General features: G+C 38.3%; 1 protein-coding gene across 1 annotated transcript; it reads right to left on the bottom strand.

Moving 5' to 3' along the window:
* Positions 1 to 16,651: 16,651 nt before the first annotated feature.
* LOC128099882 (olfactory receptor-like protein OLF3) lies at positions 16,652 to 17,607 on the bottom strand. Its single transcript, XM_052721793.1, has one exon. The coding sequence runs from the start codon at positions 17,603 to 17,605 to the stop codon at positions 16,652 to 16,654; it is 954 nt and encodes a 317-aa protein (XP_052577753.1). The 5' UTR covers positions 17,606 to 17,607.
* Between the last annotated feature and the right edge of the window lie 5,116 nt (positions 17,608 to 22,723).

Here is a 22,723-nt window from a genome sequence, read left to right as displayed (position 1 = left end):
AGAGGCTATTTTGGGATGTTGGAAACCTTAGAAGGATGTCGATCACTAGGGACATGCCTTTGAAGGTTGAACCTGAGCTCCAATCTCTTGAACTCTGAGCTTCCTGTAAGCAACTTCCTTTTCCATGTGCTCCCACTGCCATGATGTTCTGCCTCACCACCCTCCCCAACCAATGGGCTTAAGGATCATGGGCTGAAATCTATGAACTGAGAAGCAGCAATAAATCTTTCCTCCCATTAGTGACTTATGTCAGGGACCTTGTAAGAGCAATGCAAAGCCTGACTAGGACAGATGCTGATTCCATATCTCAACCAAAGGAAGTGAAGAGTATCAGTGTCAAACATAATCTCCTTTCGCTGCTTTCCTTTCATAAGAACATTTCCCCCTACACACACTCATACACACTCACACACAAAGTCGCCCTCACATACATACTCACATAAAGTTCTTTACACACACATTCTCCTATACACACATACACACACACACACACACACACACACACACACACACACACACACTATCATATCCACACATAGACACAAGCACTCCCCTACAGACACACACATACTCCCCTACACACACACTCTACTACAGACAAACATACACACAAAAACTCCCCTACATACATACACACATATACGTCTTCCCTACACAATAAACACTAGCATTCACACAATACACTCCCCTAAACACACACACACACACACACACACACACACACACACACTGCACAATTCCTCCTATTCTCACTACTTTAAATAGTGTCTCTTCTGCACAGAAAAGTCAACTATTAAATATCTACCTAGAAATTGAGTCACTTCCTTGCAGAAGCCTTTGTGAAAAAACAAGCTGCTATTGATTCATGTGTTTGCTATTGCAAAGGGTAACATTATTGTGACAAATTGCTTCCTTTTGATAATTATGTATATAATTTGAGTAAACTGCTTCTAGTGACATATTGATTTTTAGAAACTTATGAAGGAAATTTAATGGAGAAAGCATTGACTTTTCAACAATAGTATTGAACAGCTTGACAGCCACCTGCAAGCAAAGATCCTAGATGCAGTACCTGAATAATATACACAAAGTACCTCAATATGCCTCAGACAGATAAAATGGATGGGATACTTAAATGAACTGGAGCAGAGATTTACGTGCAGGTGAAATATGACTTGGATTAGCCAATTGTTTCCCAAATAAGAAACCAAAATTGTTAATTTTGAAGGAAATGTATATATTTAATTTCTTCAAATTAAAATCACTGGGGCTGGAGAGATGGCTCAGCAGTTAAAAGCACTGACTGCTCTTGCAGAGGACCTGGGTTTGGTTCTTAGAACCCACATGGTGGCTGATATCTGTCCATAAGTTCAGAGCCAGCAGAATCAGTGTCTTTACTAGTCTTCTTGGAGACAAGGCAAACACCCACTGAACAAAAATTCAATACAGGCAGAACACCCACACACATAGCATAAAAATAATTAAATCAGCCGGGCGGTGGTGGCGCACGCCTTTAATCCCAGCACTCGGGAGGCAGAGCCAGGCGGATCTCTGTAAGTTCGAGGCCAGCCTGGTCTCCAAAGCGAGTTCCAGGAAAGGCGCAAAGCTACACAGAGAAACCCTGTCTCGAAAAACCAAAAAAAAAAAAAAAATAAATCTCTTTTATTAATTAAAGCTCTGCTTCCTGAAAGACACTCTTAGGAGAATAAAAAGACAAATCACAAATCAAGTGAAGATTTTGCAAAATACATGTCTTATAAAATATTTGTGTATGTGGCCAGGCTGAGGTGGCCCACACCTTTAATACCAGCAATCAGGAGACAGAGTCAGGTGGATCTCTGTGATTTTGAGGCCAGCCTGATCTACAGAGAGAGAGATCTAGGACACGCACCAAAACTACACAGAGAAACCCTGTATCAAACAAACGAAACAAAAAAAATTGTGTCTGAAATAACTAGCAAGTTTATAGAACTCAATTAGAAAACACTAACAATGAAAACTGAACAAAAGATTTAGCAGAGATCTCAAAGACTTGTAGATAGATGAAGAGCACAGGAATAAAATACTGGTGGCCTACAGCTTCAGAAACAGATTTTGGCTTACCAGAGCAGAGGCCAGATCTAGGAAACCCTGACCCAACAGCTGTATTGGAAGCCAGACTGGTCTTAGGCACCCCAGGCCAGAAGACCAGAGAGGAAAGAGAAATCAAGGAACAAAACACCCATCCAACAAAGACAAATGCAGGAATCAACACTTAGACCTATAATACTCTCAAATCCAGATGCCTAAACACCAGTGGAAGAACACAGCCAATAACAGAAAGGGCAATAGGGCCACAGAGCCCAGCTATCCTATGACAGCAAGATCTGAACAATTCAGCACAGCTGAAGTACAAGAAAACGATCATTAAAATGACTTTATGAAGATAATAGAGGTCCTTAAACAGGAAATTAAAACTCCCTTAAAGAAACTGAGGAAAAGACAAACAAAAAAATTCGACAAAATCAAATAAATCCCCCAAAGGATGCCAAGAAAAAAACAAACAGATGAAGGAAACTGTTCAGGATCTGAAAATGGATATAGATGCAATAAAGAAAGCATAAATGGAAGGAGTCCTGGAAATGGAAAATCTGGGTAAGTGAACAGGAACTACAGATGCAAGCATTATCAACAGAATACAAGGGATGGAAGAGAGAATCTCAGGTGTTTAAAACACAATAGAGGAAATAGATTCATCAGTCAAAGAAAATGTTAAATCTAAAAAATTCCTGATATAAAACATCCAGGAAATCTGGGACACCATGAAAATACCAAATATAAGAAAAATAGAAATAGAAGAAGGAGAAGAAACTCTCCTCAAAAACCCAGAGAATATATTTAGCAAAATCATAGAAGAAAATTTTCCCAACCTAAAGAAGAACATGCCTATAAAGGTACAAGAAGCTTACAAAACATCTAATATATTAGATTAGAAAAGAAAATCCCCTTGCAACAACATAATAAGCAAAACACTAAACATATAGAACAAATAAAGAATATTGAAGGTGGCAAAGGAAAAAGGCCAAGTAGCATATAAAGGCAAACTTATTAGAATCACACCCGGCTTCTCAATAGAGACCCTAAAATCCAGAAAGGCCTGGACTGATGTCTTGCAGACTCTAAGAGACCATGGATGCCAGCCCAAACTGCTATACCCAGCAAAACTGTCACTCACCATAGATGGAAACAAGACATTTCATGACAAAGTAAATTTAAACAATATCTGTCTACAAATCCAGCCCTACAGAAGGTACTAGAAGGAGAACTCCACCCCAGGAAGTTAACTATGCCCACAAAAACCCAGGCAATAGAAAATCTCATACCAGCAAAATCCAAAGAAGGGAAACACACACACACACACACACACACACACACACACACACACACACACACACACACACACTACAACCACTACCACCAAAATAACAGGAATTAACAATCATTGGTAATTAATATCCCTTAATACCAATAGACTTGTTTTGCCGATAAAAAGACACAAGCTAACTGACTGATAGGAAAATAGGACCCATCATTCTGCTGCATACAAGAAACATACCTCAACACCAAAGATAGATATTACCTCAGAGTAAATGGTTAGGAAAATACTTTCCAATCAAACAGACCTAGGAAGCAAGCTGGTGTAGCTATCCTAATATCAAACAAAATAGACTTCCAACCAAAATTAAACAACAAAAAAAGAAGGGCATTTCATACACATCAAAGGAAAAATCCACGAAGATGATATCTCTATTCTGATATCTATGCAACAAATGAAAAAGCACCCACATCTGCAAAAGAAACATTACTAAAGCTTAAACCACACATTAAATACCACATAATAGTGGGAGACTTTAATACCCTACTCACCAATGGACAGGTCATCCAGACAGAAATTTAAACAGAGAAAAATTGAACTAGCATGTTATGATTCAAATGGACATAACAGATATCTACAGAATATTTCACACAAACACAGAAGAGAATACCTTCTTCCCAGCACCTCATGGAACCTTCTACAAAACTGATCACATACTAGATCACAAAGCAAGCCTGTACAGATACAAGAAAATTGACATAACCCCCTATATCTTGTCAGATCGACACTGATTAAAGTTGGATTTCAACAACAACAGAAATAACAGAAAGTCTACAAACTCATGGAAACTGAACAACTCTCTACTGAGTTACCACTGAGTCGAGAGAGAGAGAGAGAGAGAGAGAGAGAGAGAGAGAGAGAGAGAGAGAGAGAGAGAGAGATTAAAGATTTCCTAGAATTCAATGAAAATGAATGTACAACATACCCAAAATTATGGAACACAATGAAAGTAGTGCTAAGAGGAAAGTTCATAGCATCAATTGCCTTCATGAAGAATTTCAATAGTTCTTATATTAACAGCTTAACAGAGTATTTGAAGTTCTAGAACAAAAATAAGCAAACACACACAAGAGGAGTAAATGTCAGGAAATAATCAAACTCAGGACTGAAATGAACAAAATGGAAACAAAGAGAACAGTACAAAGATTCAATGAAACAAAGAGTTGGTTCTTTGAGGAAATCAACAAAATAGATAAACCTGTATCCAAACTAACTAAAAGCAGCAAGAGAATACCCACATCAATGATAAAAAGGACATAACAACAGACTCAGAAGCAAACTAGAGAATCATCAGGTCATACTTCAAAAACCTATACTCCACAAAATAGGAAATTCTAAAAGACATGGACAAATTTCTTGACAGACACAACTTAACAAAGTTAAATCAAGATAATATAAACAATTTAAACAGACCAATCATCCCTAAGGAAATAGAAGCAGTCATTAAAAGCCTCCCAACTCAAAAAAGCCCAAAGTCAGAAGGTTTTAATGCAGAATCCTACCAGACTTTCAAAGAAGAGTTAACACAAATACTCTTCAAATTATTCCACAAAACAGAAGTAGAAGGATCGTTGCCAAATTCTTTCTATGAGGCCACAGTTACCCTGATACCCAAACAACACAAAGATGCAACAAAGAAAGAGAATTACAGATCAATTTTCCTCATGAACATTGATGTAAATATACTCAGTAAAATACTGGCAAACTGAATTCAAGAGCAAATCAAAAAGATAATCCATAATGATCAAGGAGACTTCATCTTAGAGTTGTAGGGATGGCTCAACATATGAAAATCTATCAGTGTAATCCACTATATAAACAAACTGAAAGAAAAAACCCCACATGATCATCTCATTAGATGCTAAAAAAGCTTTGATACAATCCAACACCCCTTTAAGATAAAAGTCTTGGAGAGATCAGAGATAACAAGGGACATACCTAAATATAATAAAAGCAATACACAGCAAGCTGACAGCCAACATCAAATTAAATGGAGAGAAACTCAAAGCAATTCCACTAAAATCAGGAACAAGACAAGACTATCCATTTTCTCCATATCTACTCAATATAGTACTTGAAGTTCTATCAAGAGCAATAAGACAACAAAAGGGTGTGCAAATTGGAAAGGAAGAAATCAAAGTATCATGATTTGCAGATAATATGATAATATACATAAGCAACCCCAAAAATTCTACCAGGGAACTCCTAGAGCTGATAAACATCTTCAGTGACGTGGCTGGTTACAAGATTAACGAAAAAACTCTCAGTAGCCTTCCTATACACACCCAATAAATGGACTTAGAAAGAAATTAGGGAGCAGCACCCTTAACAATAGCCACAAATAATATAAAATATCTTGGGGTAACTCTAACCAAGCAAATGAAAGAGATGTAGGATAAGAACTTCAAGTCTTTGAATAAAGAAACTGAAGAACATATCAGAAGATAGAAAGATCTCCCTTGCCCATGAGGTAGAATTAGCATAGTAAAAATGGCATCTTACTAAAAGCAATCTACAGATTCAACACAGTCCCCATTAAAATTACAACACAATTCTTCACAGACCTTGAAAGAATAATACTCAACTTGATATGGAAAAAACAAAAAACACAGGATAGCTAAAACAATCCTGTATAATAAAAGAATATCCAGAGGTATCACCATCCCTGATTTTAAGCTCTACTACAAAGGTATAGTAACAAAACCACATAGTATTGGCATGAAAACAGACATGAAGATCAATGGAATTGAATTGAAGACACAGACATAAATCCATACACATATGGACACCTGATTTTTTGACAAAGAAGCCAAAATTATACAATGGAAAAAAGAAAACATATTCAACAAATGGAGATAGTCTAACTGAATGTCAGCATGTAGAAGAATGCAAATAGGTCTCAACCTGCACAAAACTCAAGTCCAAGTGCATCAAAGACCAAAACATAAATCCATGTACACTGAACCTGATAGAAAAGAAACTGGGAAATACCCTTTAGTGCATTGGCACAGGAGACAACTTCCTAAACAGGACACTAAGATTGACAATTAATAAATGGGACCTCATGAAACTGAGAGGCTTCTGTGTAACAAAGGACACTGTCAATAGGACAAAACATCAGCCTACAGAACAGGGAAAGATCTTCACCAACCCCACACCTGACAGAGAGCTGATTTCCAGAATATATAAAGAACCTAAGAAACTAGACATCAACAAACCAAATAATCCAATTAAAAATGGATTCTCAACAGAAGAATCTCAAATGGCTCAGAAACACTTAAAGAAATATCCAACATCCTCAGCCATCATGGAAATGCAAATCAGAACTACTCTGAGATTCCATTTTACACCTGTCAGGATGGCTAAGATCAAAAAACACAAGTAATAGCTCGTGCTGGAGAGGATGTGGAGCAAGGGAACACTCCTCCATTGCTAGTAGGAGTGCAAACTTGTACAGCCACCTTGGAACTCAGCGTGGCGGTTCCTCAGAAAACTGGGAATCAACCTACCACAAGCCCCAGCTATACCGCTTGTGGGCATATACCCAAAGGATGTTCAATCACACAAGGATGCTTGCTAAACTATGCTCATAGCTGCTTTATTTGTAATAGGCAGAACCTGATAACAACCTAGATGTCCCTCTACCGAGGAATGGATAAAGAAAATGTAGTATATTTGCACAATGGAGCATTATTCAGCTGTTAAAAACATGGACACCAGGAAATTTGAAGGCAAATGCATGGGACTAGAAAAAAAATCATCCTGAGTGAGGAAACTCAGGCTCAGAAAGACAAAAATGGTATGCACTCCCTCATTAGTAGACATTAGCTGTAAAATAAAGGGTAGTTATGCTGCAATCCACTGGCTCAGAGAGACTAGGTAGCAAGGAGGGTTCATGTGGGGACACCTGGATCTCCCTTGGAAGGGGAAATAGAGATTTCATTAGAGGACTAGAGGTGGGTGGTGATGGGAACATGAGAGATCAGGATGGGAGGGTAAGAGAGGGAGAGTACTGAAAGAGACTACTGGAAAGGGGAAGGGCATTTTGGGATCAGGTAAAAACCTGGTGCAAGGGAATCTCTCAGGAATTTACAAGAATGATCCCAGCTAAGACTCCTAGCAATAGCAGATACATAGCCTGAACTTGCCATCTACTGTGACCAGGCAAGACATCAAGTAGAGGGAGTGGGAAACGAACCCAGCCATATAAACTTTGACCCACAGACTGACCTGTCTATGGGATGTGCTGAGGTAAGGGTGACCTAGATATTGAGGAAGTGGCCAACTAATAGTCAGTCTAGCCTGAAGCCCATGCCAGGAGAGTAAACGGACACTTGACACTGCCTGAAGCACCAGGCTGGATGACACAGATACCTAGGATAGAACCAAACATGACACGAGGAAAAAAATGTCAATGTAATGATGCCTAATAATATTCTGCTATACACATAGATTGGTGCCTAGCCCAATAGTCATCAGAGAGGCTTCATCCAGCAACTGATGGAAACAGATACAGACCCACAGCCAAACATTAGGTGGAGCTCAGGGAATCCTGCAGATTACAGGGAGAAAGGATTGTAGGAGCCAGAGGGGTCAAGGATACCACAAGAAAACTCACAGAATCAGCTGATCTGGGCTCATAGGGGCTCACAGAGACTGAACCAACAACCAGGGATCCTACATGGGACTGACCTAGGCACTCTGCATATATGTTATAATTGTGTAGCTTGGCTCTCTTGTGGGACTCCTACAGTGGGAACAGGGCCTGTCTCTGACTCTTTTACTGGCTTTTGGGACCCTATTCCTCATACTCAGTTGCCTTGCCCAGTCTTAACATGTGAGGCAGTGCTTAGTCATACTGCAACTTGATGTGCCATGTTTTGTTGATACTCATGGGAGACTTGCCCTTTCCTAAACAGAAATGGAGAAGGAGTAGATTGGGAGTGTGGGAACAGAGGGGGTGGAGGAGGGACTGGGAGGAGAGGAGGGACAGGAAACTGCAACTGGGATGTAAAATAAACATAAAAATTAAAAAAACCTCAACATTAGCATTTTTTAGTCACTGCAAATAAAATCCTCAAAGAGAAGCTACTTGCTACTTACTTCTGAACTTTAAAGAATATTATACTGGCCTTAACAGCTGTTGTCAAGTATTTAGACCAGTGGTTGCTCACACAATTAGCACATGCATTCCCATTTGGTACAATAACTTCTAAAAATAGCTTGGCAAGTTTAAAGAACTTCAATATTCCTTTGCCAAACAAACTAGTCATCACTTCTTATGTCACATTTTATTTCTAACAGAAGTAAAAAGTCTGCTGGATGCTTAAAATTTTTTTCATTACTGTTAAATGTTAGGAATTTTTCGTTATCATTAATTGTTAGGAATAATCCTAATGTACTCTGAAGTAACCAACTGACAAACTATGACACATCAATGAAATTGACTATTATTCAGCAATAAAAGAACCAACCACTGTGGTTTGCAACATCAATGTCTGAAATGCAGTGTGCTGATTGAGAGAAGACAGACTCTGCAATATGTTTCCACTCACATAATATTTTACAATAGGCAAGTTGCAGCAATCTGAACTGTGATTTCCAGAGAGTATTGTCCAGCAGAATGGATGGCATTTAAAAGATAATATGGTATGTCTGGATGGATAAAACATTTCTATATCTTCATCACAGTGACATTTACATAAGTACATGCATTTTTCAAAAGTTGTAAAAATGTACAAAAGCATAAAGATTACTATGTATAAAGTAACACGAATAAAATCATGTTTCAAAAGAGTTGTCTGTTAGTATTTATTATAATTTGAATAATATTTAGAGTAAAAAATTCAAACTTATAATAAAGAATTAATAATTCTGCTGAATATAATTCAAAGTGTATGATAAGAACACAATGCTTATGTAATTTGAGAGAAAAATCTCAGATAATCTTAAATGTATTGATAGTATTTACAAACCCCAAGTTACTAAAAGTTGATTCATTTGTGAGCTGTTTGAAAGCAAACATCTGTTACCTGTAAAAAGCACAGTGCTAGCTAGATGCACAAAGGATATTTTTGAAATAAGCATATCCAAATAATGATCTCATTATATTATCAGAGGTAGACTAATTGCTGAAATAAATAATCCCAAAATAGTGATAACTTACTAGACTGAGTTTTTGTCTCATTCATGAAAAATTCTCATGTGGATTATTTGAAGGAGGTTTGACTTTTCTGAGCAGCTCTTATCCTGTCAGTGTCTTGGGACCTAGAACTCTCCACCAACAGGTATTCAGCACCCTGGACCTAAGCCCTGTGCATTTTGCCCACCAGAACAAGAAGAAGCACTCCCTCTCTGAGTGTAACTGATCTTTATATTTATTCATTCCAGCACCCAGAAGACAAGATGCTACAGGTAGATACCACTAACAGCCACCCACCTCTGAGGCCCTAGTCTAGTCCATTAAAACAGGACAGAGGTGCTATTAAATGGAAATGGGAGGAAAGAGAAATGAATAACACAGGCCCTTGGTTATCTCTCAGAACTTGAAAGACTGTTGCTGAAGACACTATACACTTCAAACACAAGACTTAGAAGAATAAAGCTAGAACTGACCTGGAAGCTCCTTCTGTGGAGACTGGCTCTCACAGTACCAGAAGGTACTATGCAAGCTGTGAAGAAAAAAAAGCCATCAGCAGTCCTATCCAGCTATAAATCTTATGAATCACAATGATGACTGGCGCAGCAAGACAGCCCTAATGGTGCAAAAAAGACATTTCTTTTCTTGAAGGTAACCAACAGCTGTCTACTTGGTGTAAATCCCAATCAAAAGGATAGAATTCATGCTTGGTCCTTTAAATCTATCCAACTACTCATGGCTGGTAAGGAGATCATAAGCCTTAGAGAAGAACTTGCTATTGCCATTTTCCTAAACCAATATAATTTTAACTGTATTCTAAATACTTATCCTTAACCACATAGATAATTATAGCTCTCCCACCTTATCAAAGAAGCTTCTTTTTTTACAACAGATGAAGGCCATTGCAGATGTATACAACTGGTCAAATATGGAGAATAAAAGAACATGGAGTTCCTAACCCCAACTGACACATTTACATGCAAACTCTACACCTAAGACTCTGGGAACATCATGAAAGAGAGGGCAGAAAGGCTGTAAATGCCAGAGGACCAGGATGCATGCTGTGAGACAGTGTCTTCAGGACATGACAGGGATATTGCACCCATAAAATATTAGCAATATGGCTTCTAAACATTACCCACATAATGACACCAGTTGATAGGCCAGTATGGATGGGAAAATTTCACAGGGCCCGACCCATAGAAGAGCTACAGGCTTGTGAAAGAGAAAGAATTAGTCTTTTCTCGAGGATGAGCCCCATGGTAAATTATCCAACCCCAAGTAGTCAGCCATGAACATATAAACACATAAACAGCACTGAATGGACTCAGCAAGTTGTATATATATATATATATATATATATATATATATATATATATATATATATATATATATGTGTGTGTGTGTGTGTGTGTGTGTGTGTGTGTGTGTGTGTGTGTGTACCTGTGATACAAAATAATTAATAAAAGGAGGTCATAATGAAAGGGAGGGGTGGGGACACAGTAGGAGTTGAGGGGAGAGAGGGAAGGATGGAAAAGATATAAATATAGTCCTCATGTTTAAAATTCTCAAAAAAAGGATTACATGGTTAACCGAGGCTCAAGGAATTTATTCCATCTTAAAAACCATAAATTTCATTCATTTTTCTCTCCCTGAATTAATGAGAGGCTGGTTACAGAAAGACTAATTTCATTCATGTAAAAGATCTAGCCATAGCACATGTTTTTTTTTAACTCAGCAAATAAACGTCAGAATAAATTGGAGACTCTGATTCCATTTCATTTTTGCTCCTCACTGAAGAAATAGTAATGCAAAAAGTAAGTTAAAATACAAGTGAAAACTGAAACATGGTACAGAAATTCATTATAAAACAGTGATTCGAGTGCCCATGCAGAGGACCAGTCATGTCAGTAGCCACAACATTTTATCACAGAAAGGAATGATTTTCTAATCAGTGGCCTGTGGTCTAGGTCTACATCGCTTGCATTTTAATTGTGAAGAGATGGCTATAATCTCCCCTTCCTCTGCATCTATGTTTGACAACTCAGTGGTTTTCATATTTGCTCATTTTGGTGTTCATCATGATCACATGCATCACAACGTGGTGAAGATAGAAGCCCCCATCTGCTGAGCTTTCCAGATGCTGTGTCTATGACACACACATTTCTGGGGTTTTGGCTCATAAGATTCCAAATTTATTTGTAACTGAAAATTTGATGTCCAATTAGGATCCAGAACAATGGAAGTGTTAATTGGTAGCGTTTTGGAGAACAATCATGGTTTGGGGGGAAGGTTGCTATGCTCTTCATAAACAGCCCTTGTCATGTTATTAGGTCTAAGTGGCAATTTTGTGCATGGCCCCAGTGAATTGTGGTTACCAGGTAACCACAGACTTTGAATTGCCATGCAAAACCACATTGAAGAATTACTAAAAAGTGGATCCTGAAAACTCAAGCAAGAAGCATACACAATTGGCTTCCACTCCATCCACCATGCTTTCTCCTATCCCTGAGGACTGTGCCTGCATACCACAGTACTGCCTTCTGGCAAGTATCTGACTCCATAACTGAGAGGGCGCAACCCTGAATGATGACAGCTTGTATGGAGAGCGTTTCATTATAACTTTCCCTGGGATGCAGGCCTATAGCCAGGAAATACTGATTCAAAGGCCCTTTCTAAGAAAGTGTTGGGATATTGGATAATGGTTACAGAAATAATCATATAAAGGATTAGAGAAAATCCAATTCCTGTGTATTCCTGTGTATTCACTAGGAATGTCAAGACAAAATCCACACTGAAGAATCCACGTGTTTAGGAAGCTCATTGTTTAACCGATCACATGGCTTACATAAGTTAGTGATGACATTTTGTTTTCATTTCCCTTTGTGTTTGCATGTGATCCTAGTAATCTTCAATACCATTCTTGATCCTTTCTACCATCATACATTATGGTGGTCCTGCAGGTGGCATTTCCTGTTTTACTGTGGGAATGGGTTCTCTCAGAACCTGTGAGCATACAACTTTACTTGGTAGAAGGAACTAGGAGATGCATTTAAATGAAGGATTTTAATCTGGGGAGATTACCCAGGATAATCTGAATGGGACCATTATAGACACCAAGGGTCTTCTAATCACCTTAAAAAAAAAAAAGATGATGACTGATTAGGGCCTCAGCCTCATGAAACTTTGCCATAGTGCTGACCCAGGAGCTGCTTCATCAGAGAGGCATCCTTTGTGCAGTAGGTGGTACTCAGTGTGCAAGGGAAAGCAAGAAAGCACACACTTCTCCAGAGCCTCCAACAAGAAATGCAGTTCTTTGTACATCTGAAGTTTACCCTACTGGAATCTATTATGGGCTCTTACCTCCAAAACTGTGAGTTCATTATTTTATACTGTTTTAAATCCTAAATGTTGTGGTGCATTCTTACAGCAGTATGTAAGAAACTTAGAGAAGCAATAAGGAACTAAAATAGAGGGTATTCACAAAATATGAGATATTTTGAAAATCTATGAGGATAATAATTGAAATATCTTAAGATGTGTTAGATCAATTTACACAAATGAGCCCACAAAGACATTAAAAGCAGACTTCTTTTGATATATTGTATCAAATTATGGAGAAATGAGAAAAGCAAAAATTTGTTTCACCATTCCCGGCATCACCTGTGCAACAGGAAGGTGAAATAATGCTGAGGAGGTAGCTGCTAGGTTTTGAAGGACAGAGAAGAACAGGTCATGGTTTCTCACCTTGCATCCTAACAAATTATTGAAGCTTTGTCAGAAGTTCCCCTTATCTATCATTTTCACAATGTCTGGTGGGAAGGAGATTCTACTGCTGTCTAGAGAAGAGAAGTCAGAAATGTTGCTGAATGGTCTGCAATGCACAGGTTAGCTACAACAACAAAGCATTGTTCAGCCCAATATGTTAGCAGCTACTAGTTTGTATTAGAAATCCATAGGTTAATTGATTGTGGTGTAATAGTGATACAAATGTTTTGGGAATAACCAATCACTTTCCAATTAGCTTTACGGCCCATTTCACACGATGTAACTCACGTCTGACACTGTTAAATGGGCCAATAACTCATGTCTGGTTAGATCATAGGTCCTAGGGGAGAACTTACTACACTTATTCAGTAGAATGGATATAGTATTAAACTATACACTAAATATTTATCTTTACAACCATAAATTGGTTCAGCACTTCAACGTCACCAAAGAAACATCTTTCTGCAATAGATGACTATCAACACAGAAATTCACAACTTGTAAAAGTGCTCAGCCCTAAATGGGTCATTCATACTAATCCCCACCCCGGAGCTCAGGAATCTTCTCAGAAAAGGAGCAAGAATGATTGCAAGAGGCAAAGATAGTGGATGAAGTCTAGGAAACATTAACTCTGGTCACAGCAGAGATGTTGTACATAAGAATTCACAGGCACTGTGACTCCATGAACAAGACCAAGCAGTCCAAAGTTCTAGCATATATGAAAGGGGCACACCAAATCCCATCCATAGCTCAGGAGATATTGACAACTGGGGAATACCAGAAGAGGGAGACTTAGCTTATTTCAGAGGTGGACCCCAATGGCTGTCCAAGTGAATATCAAATTCTCAAAAAATAAATTAGTTTAAAAAATTCCACAGGCTAAGCAATGTAATAACTGTAGTAGTGTTTAGAAGAAGGAAATAAAACACTGTGTGTCTCTTGACAGAGGATTGTTACCATCCAAGAGTTTCTACTTTGTATGGAGCAGAGGACATCTCGAATGGGTGAAATTCTTAGTGAATGTGTATTATTACCAAGAGTATAGTCATGTCAATGAGATAAAGGCCTTGGACCCGTGTAAATCATCAAAACCATTTCCCCACATGAGCCAGGCTCAAGAGGAATGGCAAAGCTCTCGTGTTAGAGAGTGTTTATGGACAAATCGATCAGTGTGTATATAAACTGGCAATGACAGCCTCCCCTGCCCCATGTTCATAGATTGAGACTGCTAACCTACAGAGACCTCCTCTCGAGAGCAGCACATCCCTACCCCTGTGTTTTACCTAATAAACATGCTGAGGTTCCAGGTTTTAGGTGGTAGCATACCCCAACCTGATCTCAGCTTTCCAGTACACGAGTCTGTGTGTCAGTCCTGTTTTTCATTGCCTTGATGCCCCTAGGCAGGTTTCCAGGCTGCAAGCCTCATGGTTCACAGTATTATTTCCAGAGTTCAATAAAGTTTCTAAGTATAACAGGTGATGTAGAGTCTGAAGAGTGTTTTTAAAATGTACGCCCTCAGAATGCCATTAAAAAGAAAAAACAGGCTGTACAGGAAATCCAACTGAGAGAAACAGTATAGTGCTATTGAACAAATAATTCCGGTGCTAAGAAAAGGGAACTTGGAGGAAGAATACAATTTAAAGGATTTTCAGAGAGTTAGAAAGCTATTGCCCTACCTGTGTCTTATTGAGATTTTTGTTTGAACAATAATTTTTATGTACATTGTGTTTTTTAAAAGACAAACCCAAGTGACAGTTTATGGTTAGTAATCATTAGATAAACTTTTATTTTAAAGTGTCCAACTTTTTAAAAAATTTGTATTTAATGACTTTATTAAAACACTGTCTTAAGCCGGGCAGTGGTGGCACATACCTTTAATCCCAGCACTCGAGAGGCAGAGGTGGGTGGATCCCTGTGAGTTCGAGGCCAGCCTGGTCTACAGAGAGAGTTTCAGGATAGGCTTCAAAGCTACACAGAGAAACCCTGTCTCAAAAAACAAAACAAACAAACAAAAACAAAAACAAAAACAAAACACTGTCTCGTCTTTTCACTGAAACAACAATCCTTTCTCACCTTACACTCAGAATGCCTTTTACACACACCTAATTGCTGTCATCTCAAGAAAGTTACCTTAGCCAAGGTTTAATCCATTGAGAAAATCTAGTCTTAAAAACTATTTAAAATAAAAAGAAAATTATATAAATATAACAGCTCGAATGTGACTGTGCTAATCCGTCACTCTGTAACCAATGTCCTCAGCATTTCTGCTTCCTAAGAAATACAAGTTGAAAACACCTTCACACAAAGCCCTCAATGAAAATGCAGGGAGGCTGTTTATGGGTAAGGATGTGATGGAATGGCCAAGAAAAGTTACAAACATGTGCCAAAGGGAATAGCCGCATCTGGGAGGACACAGCATCTTCCTGTATCTTCCTCTGTAATGGTGAAATGCAGGTATTATGTAGATACTCTTTCTTTGAATATTGCAAAGGCAGATTTCTTTTTTCAGATATTGTATTGATATACATTTATGTCATAATTTATGTTGTTTATGCTTCTACAATTTAGAGAAAGGACTTGTCAATTTCTTAGAGATTAGTCCAATTCAATATTCTGTATTGACATCTTTATATATGCAATAAAGTCTCTTTTGAATGTGGTCTACTAATATCTTAAAGTTTTCTTGGTCAAGTATAGCCTTGTATATGAAAACCTTTGGTTAATTCCCTTTAAGGGTGAAGTAAGAGCCTCATTTTATCTTTCTTCAGTGGATTGCATTAACAGAAAGCCATTGGTGCTGCATGTAGATGGTTGTACACAGAAACATCTTAAAAGCTTTAACAACACTTTCTTCCAAATGTTGACTCTTTCAGCTACCTCTGATTACATAGAACATGCATCACTTGGGTCTACAGACATGAAAATGCATTTCTGGCTCCCTGAAAACACCATGATCTTATCTGAAAGGCGCTGACATACACACATGTACAGGATACCTTGTGGGCAAGGTAGATTTCAAGAAAAAATTCACAACTTCAAACAAATTGAAAAGGTTAATTTTTTCTTTTTTTAATTGTTATATGATAAAAATTGAGATTGAGTAATGATGTAATCTCACTGACAACAGTGCTTAGCTCCACTGTACACTCTGCTATGACATAAAAACCACCCACATCCCATGTCCCAGCACAGTCACTCAGCCTCCCGCATCATATCACCAGTCATGATGCATCAGATCCACCTCTGTCTCCATGGCAATGACTGTCATATCGTAACTGGGAGCAGAACACAGAAGCAAAGGCCTTTTTGCCAGTGATGCTTATGATTCCTCAGGTTTTCAGTTTTGATGTAAACCCAGAGAACTGTCCTAATAGTTTCTGCCAAGCCCCCTTTACTTCCTTATTCCTTAGACTGTAAATCATGGGGTTCAGCATGGGTGTCAAAATTGCATAGAATAGAGAAATCAACTTCTCCTGAAGGACAGAGGGGCTGGAGTGGGGCTGGATGTAGGTGAAAATGGCCATGCCATAGCAGAGGGCAACCACAGTGAGGTGGGAGGCACAAGTGTGGAAGGCTTTCCTTCTTCCTTCTTTCGACTGGATCTTTAGGATAGTGGAGATGATCTGGATGTAGGACAAGAGAACCAGGCAGAATGGGGTCATCAGAAGGATGATGCTAGATACCATAATAGCAACTTCATTGCTAGAGGTATCCACACAGGCCAGCCTCACCACAGCAAGAAGCTCACAGGATATGTGATCGATGTACACATTGGTGCACATGGGCAGTTGGAAGGTGATAGCAGTCTGCATGGCTGAATTAATGGAGCCACTAACCCAAGATACAATAGCCATCCTACTGCATAGTCCTGTATGCATGATGGCAGAGTATCTCAGTGGATTGCACACTGCCACATAGCGGTCATAGGCCATCATTGCCAGTAGAACAAACTCAATCCCTCCTAAACCCAGAGAGAAAAATAACTGGGCTGCACAGCTCAGAACTGGAATTGCTTTGTGTGTGGCAAGAAAATGAGCCAGCAGCTGGGGGACTATGCTTGTGGCATAAGACACATCCACAAGTGACAGGTTGGTGAGAAAGAAATACATGGGAGTGTGGAGTCGGCTGTCCAGTCTGATCAGAAGAATGATGAGGAAGTTCCCCAGCACTGTCACCAGGTACATCAGCAAGAACAGGACGAAGAGGGAGACTTGAGTGCCCCAGTCTCTGGACAGGCCAAGGAGGATGAATTCATGCACCCACGTCTGGTTGTCTGTTCCCATCAAAAATGTCAATCTGCAGTGAAAGCCAAACAGATGTTCATCAACACAAAAAATAATACCATTGATTAACTTACATAATATACCCACATGTCATCTATGTTTTTTTTTAAAGAATTTGATCTTTTCAAATTTTAGCTAACTTGGGGAAGGGAATATGATTTTTTCTTTTCACCCTTTCAATTTGTTGTTCTTCAGAATTTACCCTTGGTGGGGCTCAAGAGATGGATCAACATTTGCTGCTCTTGCAGAGGACCAGGGTTTGGCTTTCAGCACCTACATGGTAGCTCACAACCATCTGTAATTCCTGATCTAGGGTCTCCAATACCTTCTAACATCTGCAGACACCAGACACGACAGTCTTAGGGTGTTCCTACATACTTGTATCTCCAAAACACTCACACAATAAACAAAATATTTTTTCTAAAAACAAATACTCTATATTTTGGAACTGGTGTGCAAGAAAGCAAGAATGTAGATGCTTAGATGATGTAAATAAAGAAAGGCAAACATTTAAGTTTTCGCCTCCCAGACCAAAATAAAGTATGGATTTTGGTGAGTTTGTAGTTGGATAGAGATTCCCATGTTACTTTGGCTGTGCAAGCACCTTTTCAGTAGACCCACTATGTCATAATATGAATGCTGGTCAGAAACTTGTTAGGTTTCACTTTTTCAATTGGCTCAATATTGCTGCGTGTCTGCCTATTCACTGACATTCCCTTTATCAGCGTAGAGGTGGAGAGCCTGAGGACAGGAAAAGAGAATGTTGATCAAAGGAAGATCTCTGAGCTGTGAGAGCAAAGTTGCCACTGCTTCAACTCTCTTACCAGACAAAGGACAAAGAGAGTAACCACCTATCATACATGGTCCAGACAATCACATGCTTTTCAACTCCTCTCTAATGTCCTCCTCACAACCTGACCCGCTTTCAACACCTTCTCCTTGACTGCTCAGTCCTGTTCCTTCTACCTGCACCTACCATGTTGCTTTTGTAAAATCACAAGCAGCCTGAGAAAATATCTAACTGCAGTTTTAAAAGACATTCAGTTTAGAATTTGATTTCTAAAAATCCCCAAAATCAGTTCATTAAGAAAAAATACACCAACAGGTGAGTGTTGATGGTGTAGTAAATCTGGGTTGGATGGGACCCTTTTTTCTGTTAATCTTACAGATACACTCAGTACTACCTCTGCCAGAAGCTGGAATTTCAGGGTAAATACTACCCTCCCTATTTCAAACTGCTGAGCAAATGGAGGAAAAGGCACAGAACCAAAATGGAACATTGGCTAGTGAATGGTGCCTGCTGCACCAGCCTGCTGCCTGGAGACTGGGCAAGCGTTTCACCCACGTGCTCCTTTTGTCTACTTCCAGTTCCACTACTGCCTTGTCTCATTGTTAATGAGTCTCATATCATTTGCACCCTTGCAACTTCTCTCTGGAGCAAGATATTTAGGCCCTTGGAGTCTATACATACATAATCTGGGTGGCTGAAATGGTCACTGGTGAAATTAAGATAGGGAGATGAGCATGTACAGAGTTCCTAGACAGGCAGGTGCCAGTTATTAGTTATGATAACTCATCTTGATTTTCTGCTCTACATCTCCTTCAGGATCTTTTCTCTTCATTCTCTTTAATCAACTTGAGGTTTCTTTGCTCTGGAGTAGGCACTGTCTCCTTCAAACCTCTCCATCATTATGGAAAATATGCATATGTAAATCTATATTCAGAAAAAAGATATTTGTTATTCTAGTATGTATTCTAGAATTAGCTGTAGCTCAGGACAGGTATCTACTTTTCAGATTCACTCCCTATTATTTGACTTACAAGCTGTGAAACATTCTACTCACTAACTTATAAAAATTCAAAACTCATGATGACTTGCAATCATTAAATCCATAGACCTTTGTTCTATGTTTGTTTAGTATTCCTTTAGTCTTAAGCAATGACAATTCAGCTGTATTCAGTGTTCCTCTTATGTTCAGTTTTCATTCTAATTTTCCTCTCTAGATTTGGGGTAGTTTCTTTAAATTCTCTTGCTGGGTTGCAGTGAGCATTTCCCAAGATTGTCAGCTCAGAGCTTGTACTCTTCTCTCTTTAGTTATTTCTTGGAAGACTTATTGATTTTACTATCATTATTATCTAGTCTGTGTAGTTCAAGTTCAATTAACTCTGCAATAATCTCCCATACTTTTGCCTAAAGTAGATCAAACAACTTAAATGAATATTTCCTGAATCTCTCGCCGATGACTATATTCATCTCCCTACACACTGGATTCCTTCCCAACTGTCTTTTATTTCTGACAATAATAAAAACTTCCCCCCTTTGTTACACATTACATATCTCTTCCGTCCCTCACATGTTACCATGACTGTCTTATGGAATACATGATTTCTTGATTATATCCCTCATGTAATCTTTACCCAGTCAAAATACCATATCTTATACTCCAAATCAATCATTCAAAGACAAATTTACTGACATAGTTTTCATGTGCAAACAGATCTATAATGTTTAAGTGCTTTTGGAATTAAGTTGATCATTGACAGACTTCAACATAATTCATTATCTGTTCCTATGCTATTATTTATTTTACTAATTTTAGTAATTTTATGATGCTGCACATTGTACATGAAGAATTTTTATTGAAATAAGTTTCTAGCACTTGGATACTTTTCTGATATTTTGGATGATTATGCTTAATCTACCATAATTGCAATTCATTTCTAAGGGAATTTTTACTGTGGTTTAAAATTAATCAATATGCAAATATTCTTTTTTCCTCACTCATTTGGATATATATCCAAAAATATTTCCTGCATTTGAAAACACAAATGGAAGAAACATGTTGGCTATATGTTTTAAGGCAGCTAGAGTTAATAGCACCTCCACATTACTTTGTGCTTAGCTTCCATTAAAATATAGTTGAGTTTTTTCCTTATTTCACTATGAATAGATGAGGGTCCAAATACTGATTTCATGACAAACCATTTCAGTTGGGATGCCAACTCTTGGTCTTTGCAGCTATAGACAATACACTGGTTCTATAGACTGCCCTAAATTAGTTATTTTTCATTGACATTTAAAAAACAAAGTATAAAATATTTATCATATTTACATGTATAACCAAGACAAAAATAAAAAGCTGGTGATTCAAGGATAAGCCCATAGCTGACATTAAGAACACACTTGTGATGAGCAGTGAACATGATGACTATGCCAATTTAACTGAGCTCTCCCTCCTCCACAATTCCACTTTATGTTCTCAACTGAAGGCATTTTTCCTGTTTGGCAGGCATCCTCCAAGCCCCTGTGATAAATAACAAAATCCTATTTTGCATTATTTGAATTGCAGTATCCACATATTCATCACATCTCAAGTAACACCTGTTAAACATCCTTTAAGATGTATTGGCATGCTCAAAATTAAACAACGCAAGCTCACCAATCAGAACATCATGTTGAAACAAGAGAAGACCTACACCAGTGGTTCACTGCCTGAGACACGAGTATCATGTAGCAAGGACTTTCTTTTACTGTGTTTTAAAAGTTGTAGTGGGAGGTATAACTACTCTGGTCATAATGAATATAATGTAGTAAATAATACAGCGAGAAAAGCTTTGCAACTGAGGGCATAGCTTAGGGGTAAAGCATGTACTTACCATGTGTAGGGCCCTGGTTTTATCCCTGGCATGAAAAAGATAAATAATGCAGGAGAAAAAACATAGGGGAGGGAAAGGACTCTTGAAACATTCCATGAAAAATGATCTCCTCTGACTTCTATATCACAACTGCTTTTCCCAAGGCTCAGGGAACATCACAGATGTTGGGGAAGAGAGATAGTAAGAGCCAGGGAGATGTGAGAACTGGGAGAAAATACTGTCTTCTGGACATAACACAACCACTGAACTCACAAATTTACAGTAGCCAGAGTTCCATCACTCCTGCAAAAGATCACACTAATCAACATTCCAATATGACAGTTCATGGTCACTAGGGGAGGGAGAATCAGTTTTCTTTAGGAGTGTGGCTGCTGGTAGGTGGGCCATACTCTAGTGTGTGGCCCCACAGCCATGAGTCTGTAGAAAACACACATTTTATTAGTCAGGTAAATGAATGCAAAATAATTACCTTTGTTTGGCCCTAGTGAAAATTGCTTTCATGTGCCTTTGAGAATTGTCTAGTAATTACTCACTGCAGCAATTTATCAAGAATTAAATGTGTGCTCTATGACAAAGAAACAAAGACAAAAAAAACTGTTCAAGATCCTTTAGATAAACTTCTTCACGGCATAATATATGCAATTTAGAAATCATACATTAGTCAATAAATCTCTTTTCAGTGAAATAAATATATTCACTGATTACATGCAAACTGATATTTTCCTCATAAGATTTTTAATCTAGTTCTGAATTACATACAACAAGTCAAATATTGTCCTTTCACTAATTCAACCTTGTATAGTCACTCACTATTTTACAGTTTTTCTTCCTTTTTTCCATTGTCTGCCCTTTTATAACTTCTTAAGTTGGAAGTATCTGTGATCTGAAAAAAGAATGAAAAGTAAGTTCATTCACCCAGCCTTGTGAATTTGTGTGAAAACCAGATTGGCATTTATCTGATGATACAGGTGAAGTTTGACTTCAGTTTCTCATGCCTCCCTTGTTCTAAATTTGTCTTCTAACATTTCATCTCTAAGCCTCATAATTTCATGCAATACTCTCCATCTGTCTGCACCAGGGCTCTTTCTAGAGGACATGGCTCTTCCTATGTGAGCACCCTTTCCTCTCCTCTTCTGAAAACAGAACATTGAAAAAGTCAAAATTTGAAGCCCAATAAGTATATTTCTAATGCTAAATTTCAGACAGTGATTTGGTTATATTTGCTATTAACATGAGGTGTTTTAAAGTCGTGAATTCAGGCATCACTTAGTCTGTTGAAATTTATTTATATTTGCACAGCTGATCACTCAATGGGGACTCCTATTTACACCCAGCTCCTTACACCTCTGCTTCAGAATGCCTGGAAGGAAAGAGTATACTTCCAAATAAGAATAACATTTCTGAAAATAAGATCCCCATCACCTTTTACCTAGCACACCTTTCTCATGTCAGGACTCCAGC

Source organism: Peromyscus californicus, unplaced genomic scaffold (genome assembly GCF_007827085.1).
Source record: "Peromyscus californicus insignis strain IS unplaced genomic scaffold, ASM782708v3 Scaffold_6__1_contigs__length_162567912, whole genome shotgun sequence".
Lineage (NCBI taxonomy): Eukaryota > Metazoa > Chordata > Mammalia > Rodentia > Cricetidae > Peromyscus > Peromyscus californicus.
The sequence above is the reverse complement of the archived record's forward strand: the minus strand, read 5'-3'. Positions and strand labels throughout refer to the sequence as shown.

Excerpts from the sequence above, each read along its gene's own strand:
- LOC128099882 (XM_052721793.1), bottom strand. The coding sequence starts at position 17,605 with ATGGGAACAGACAACCAGACGTGGGTGCATGAATTCATCCTCCTTGGC.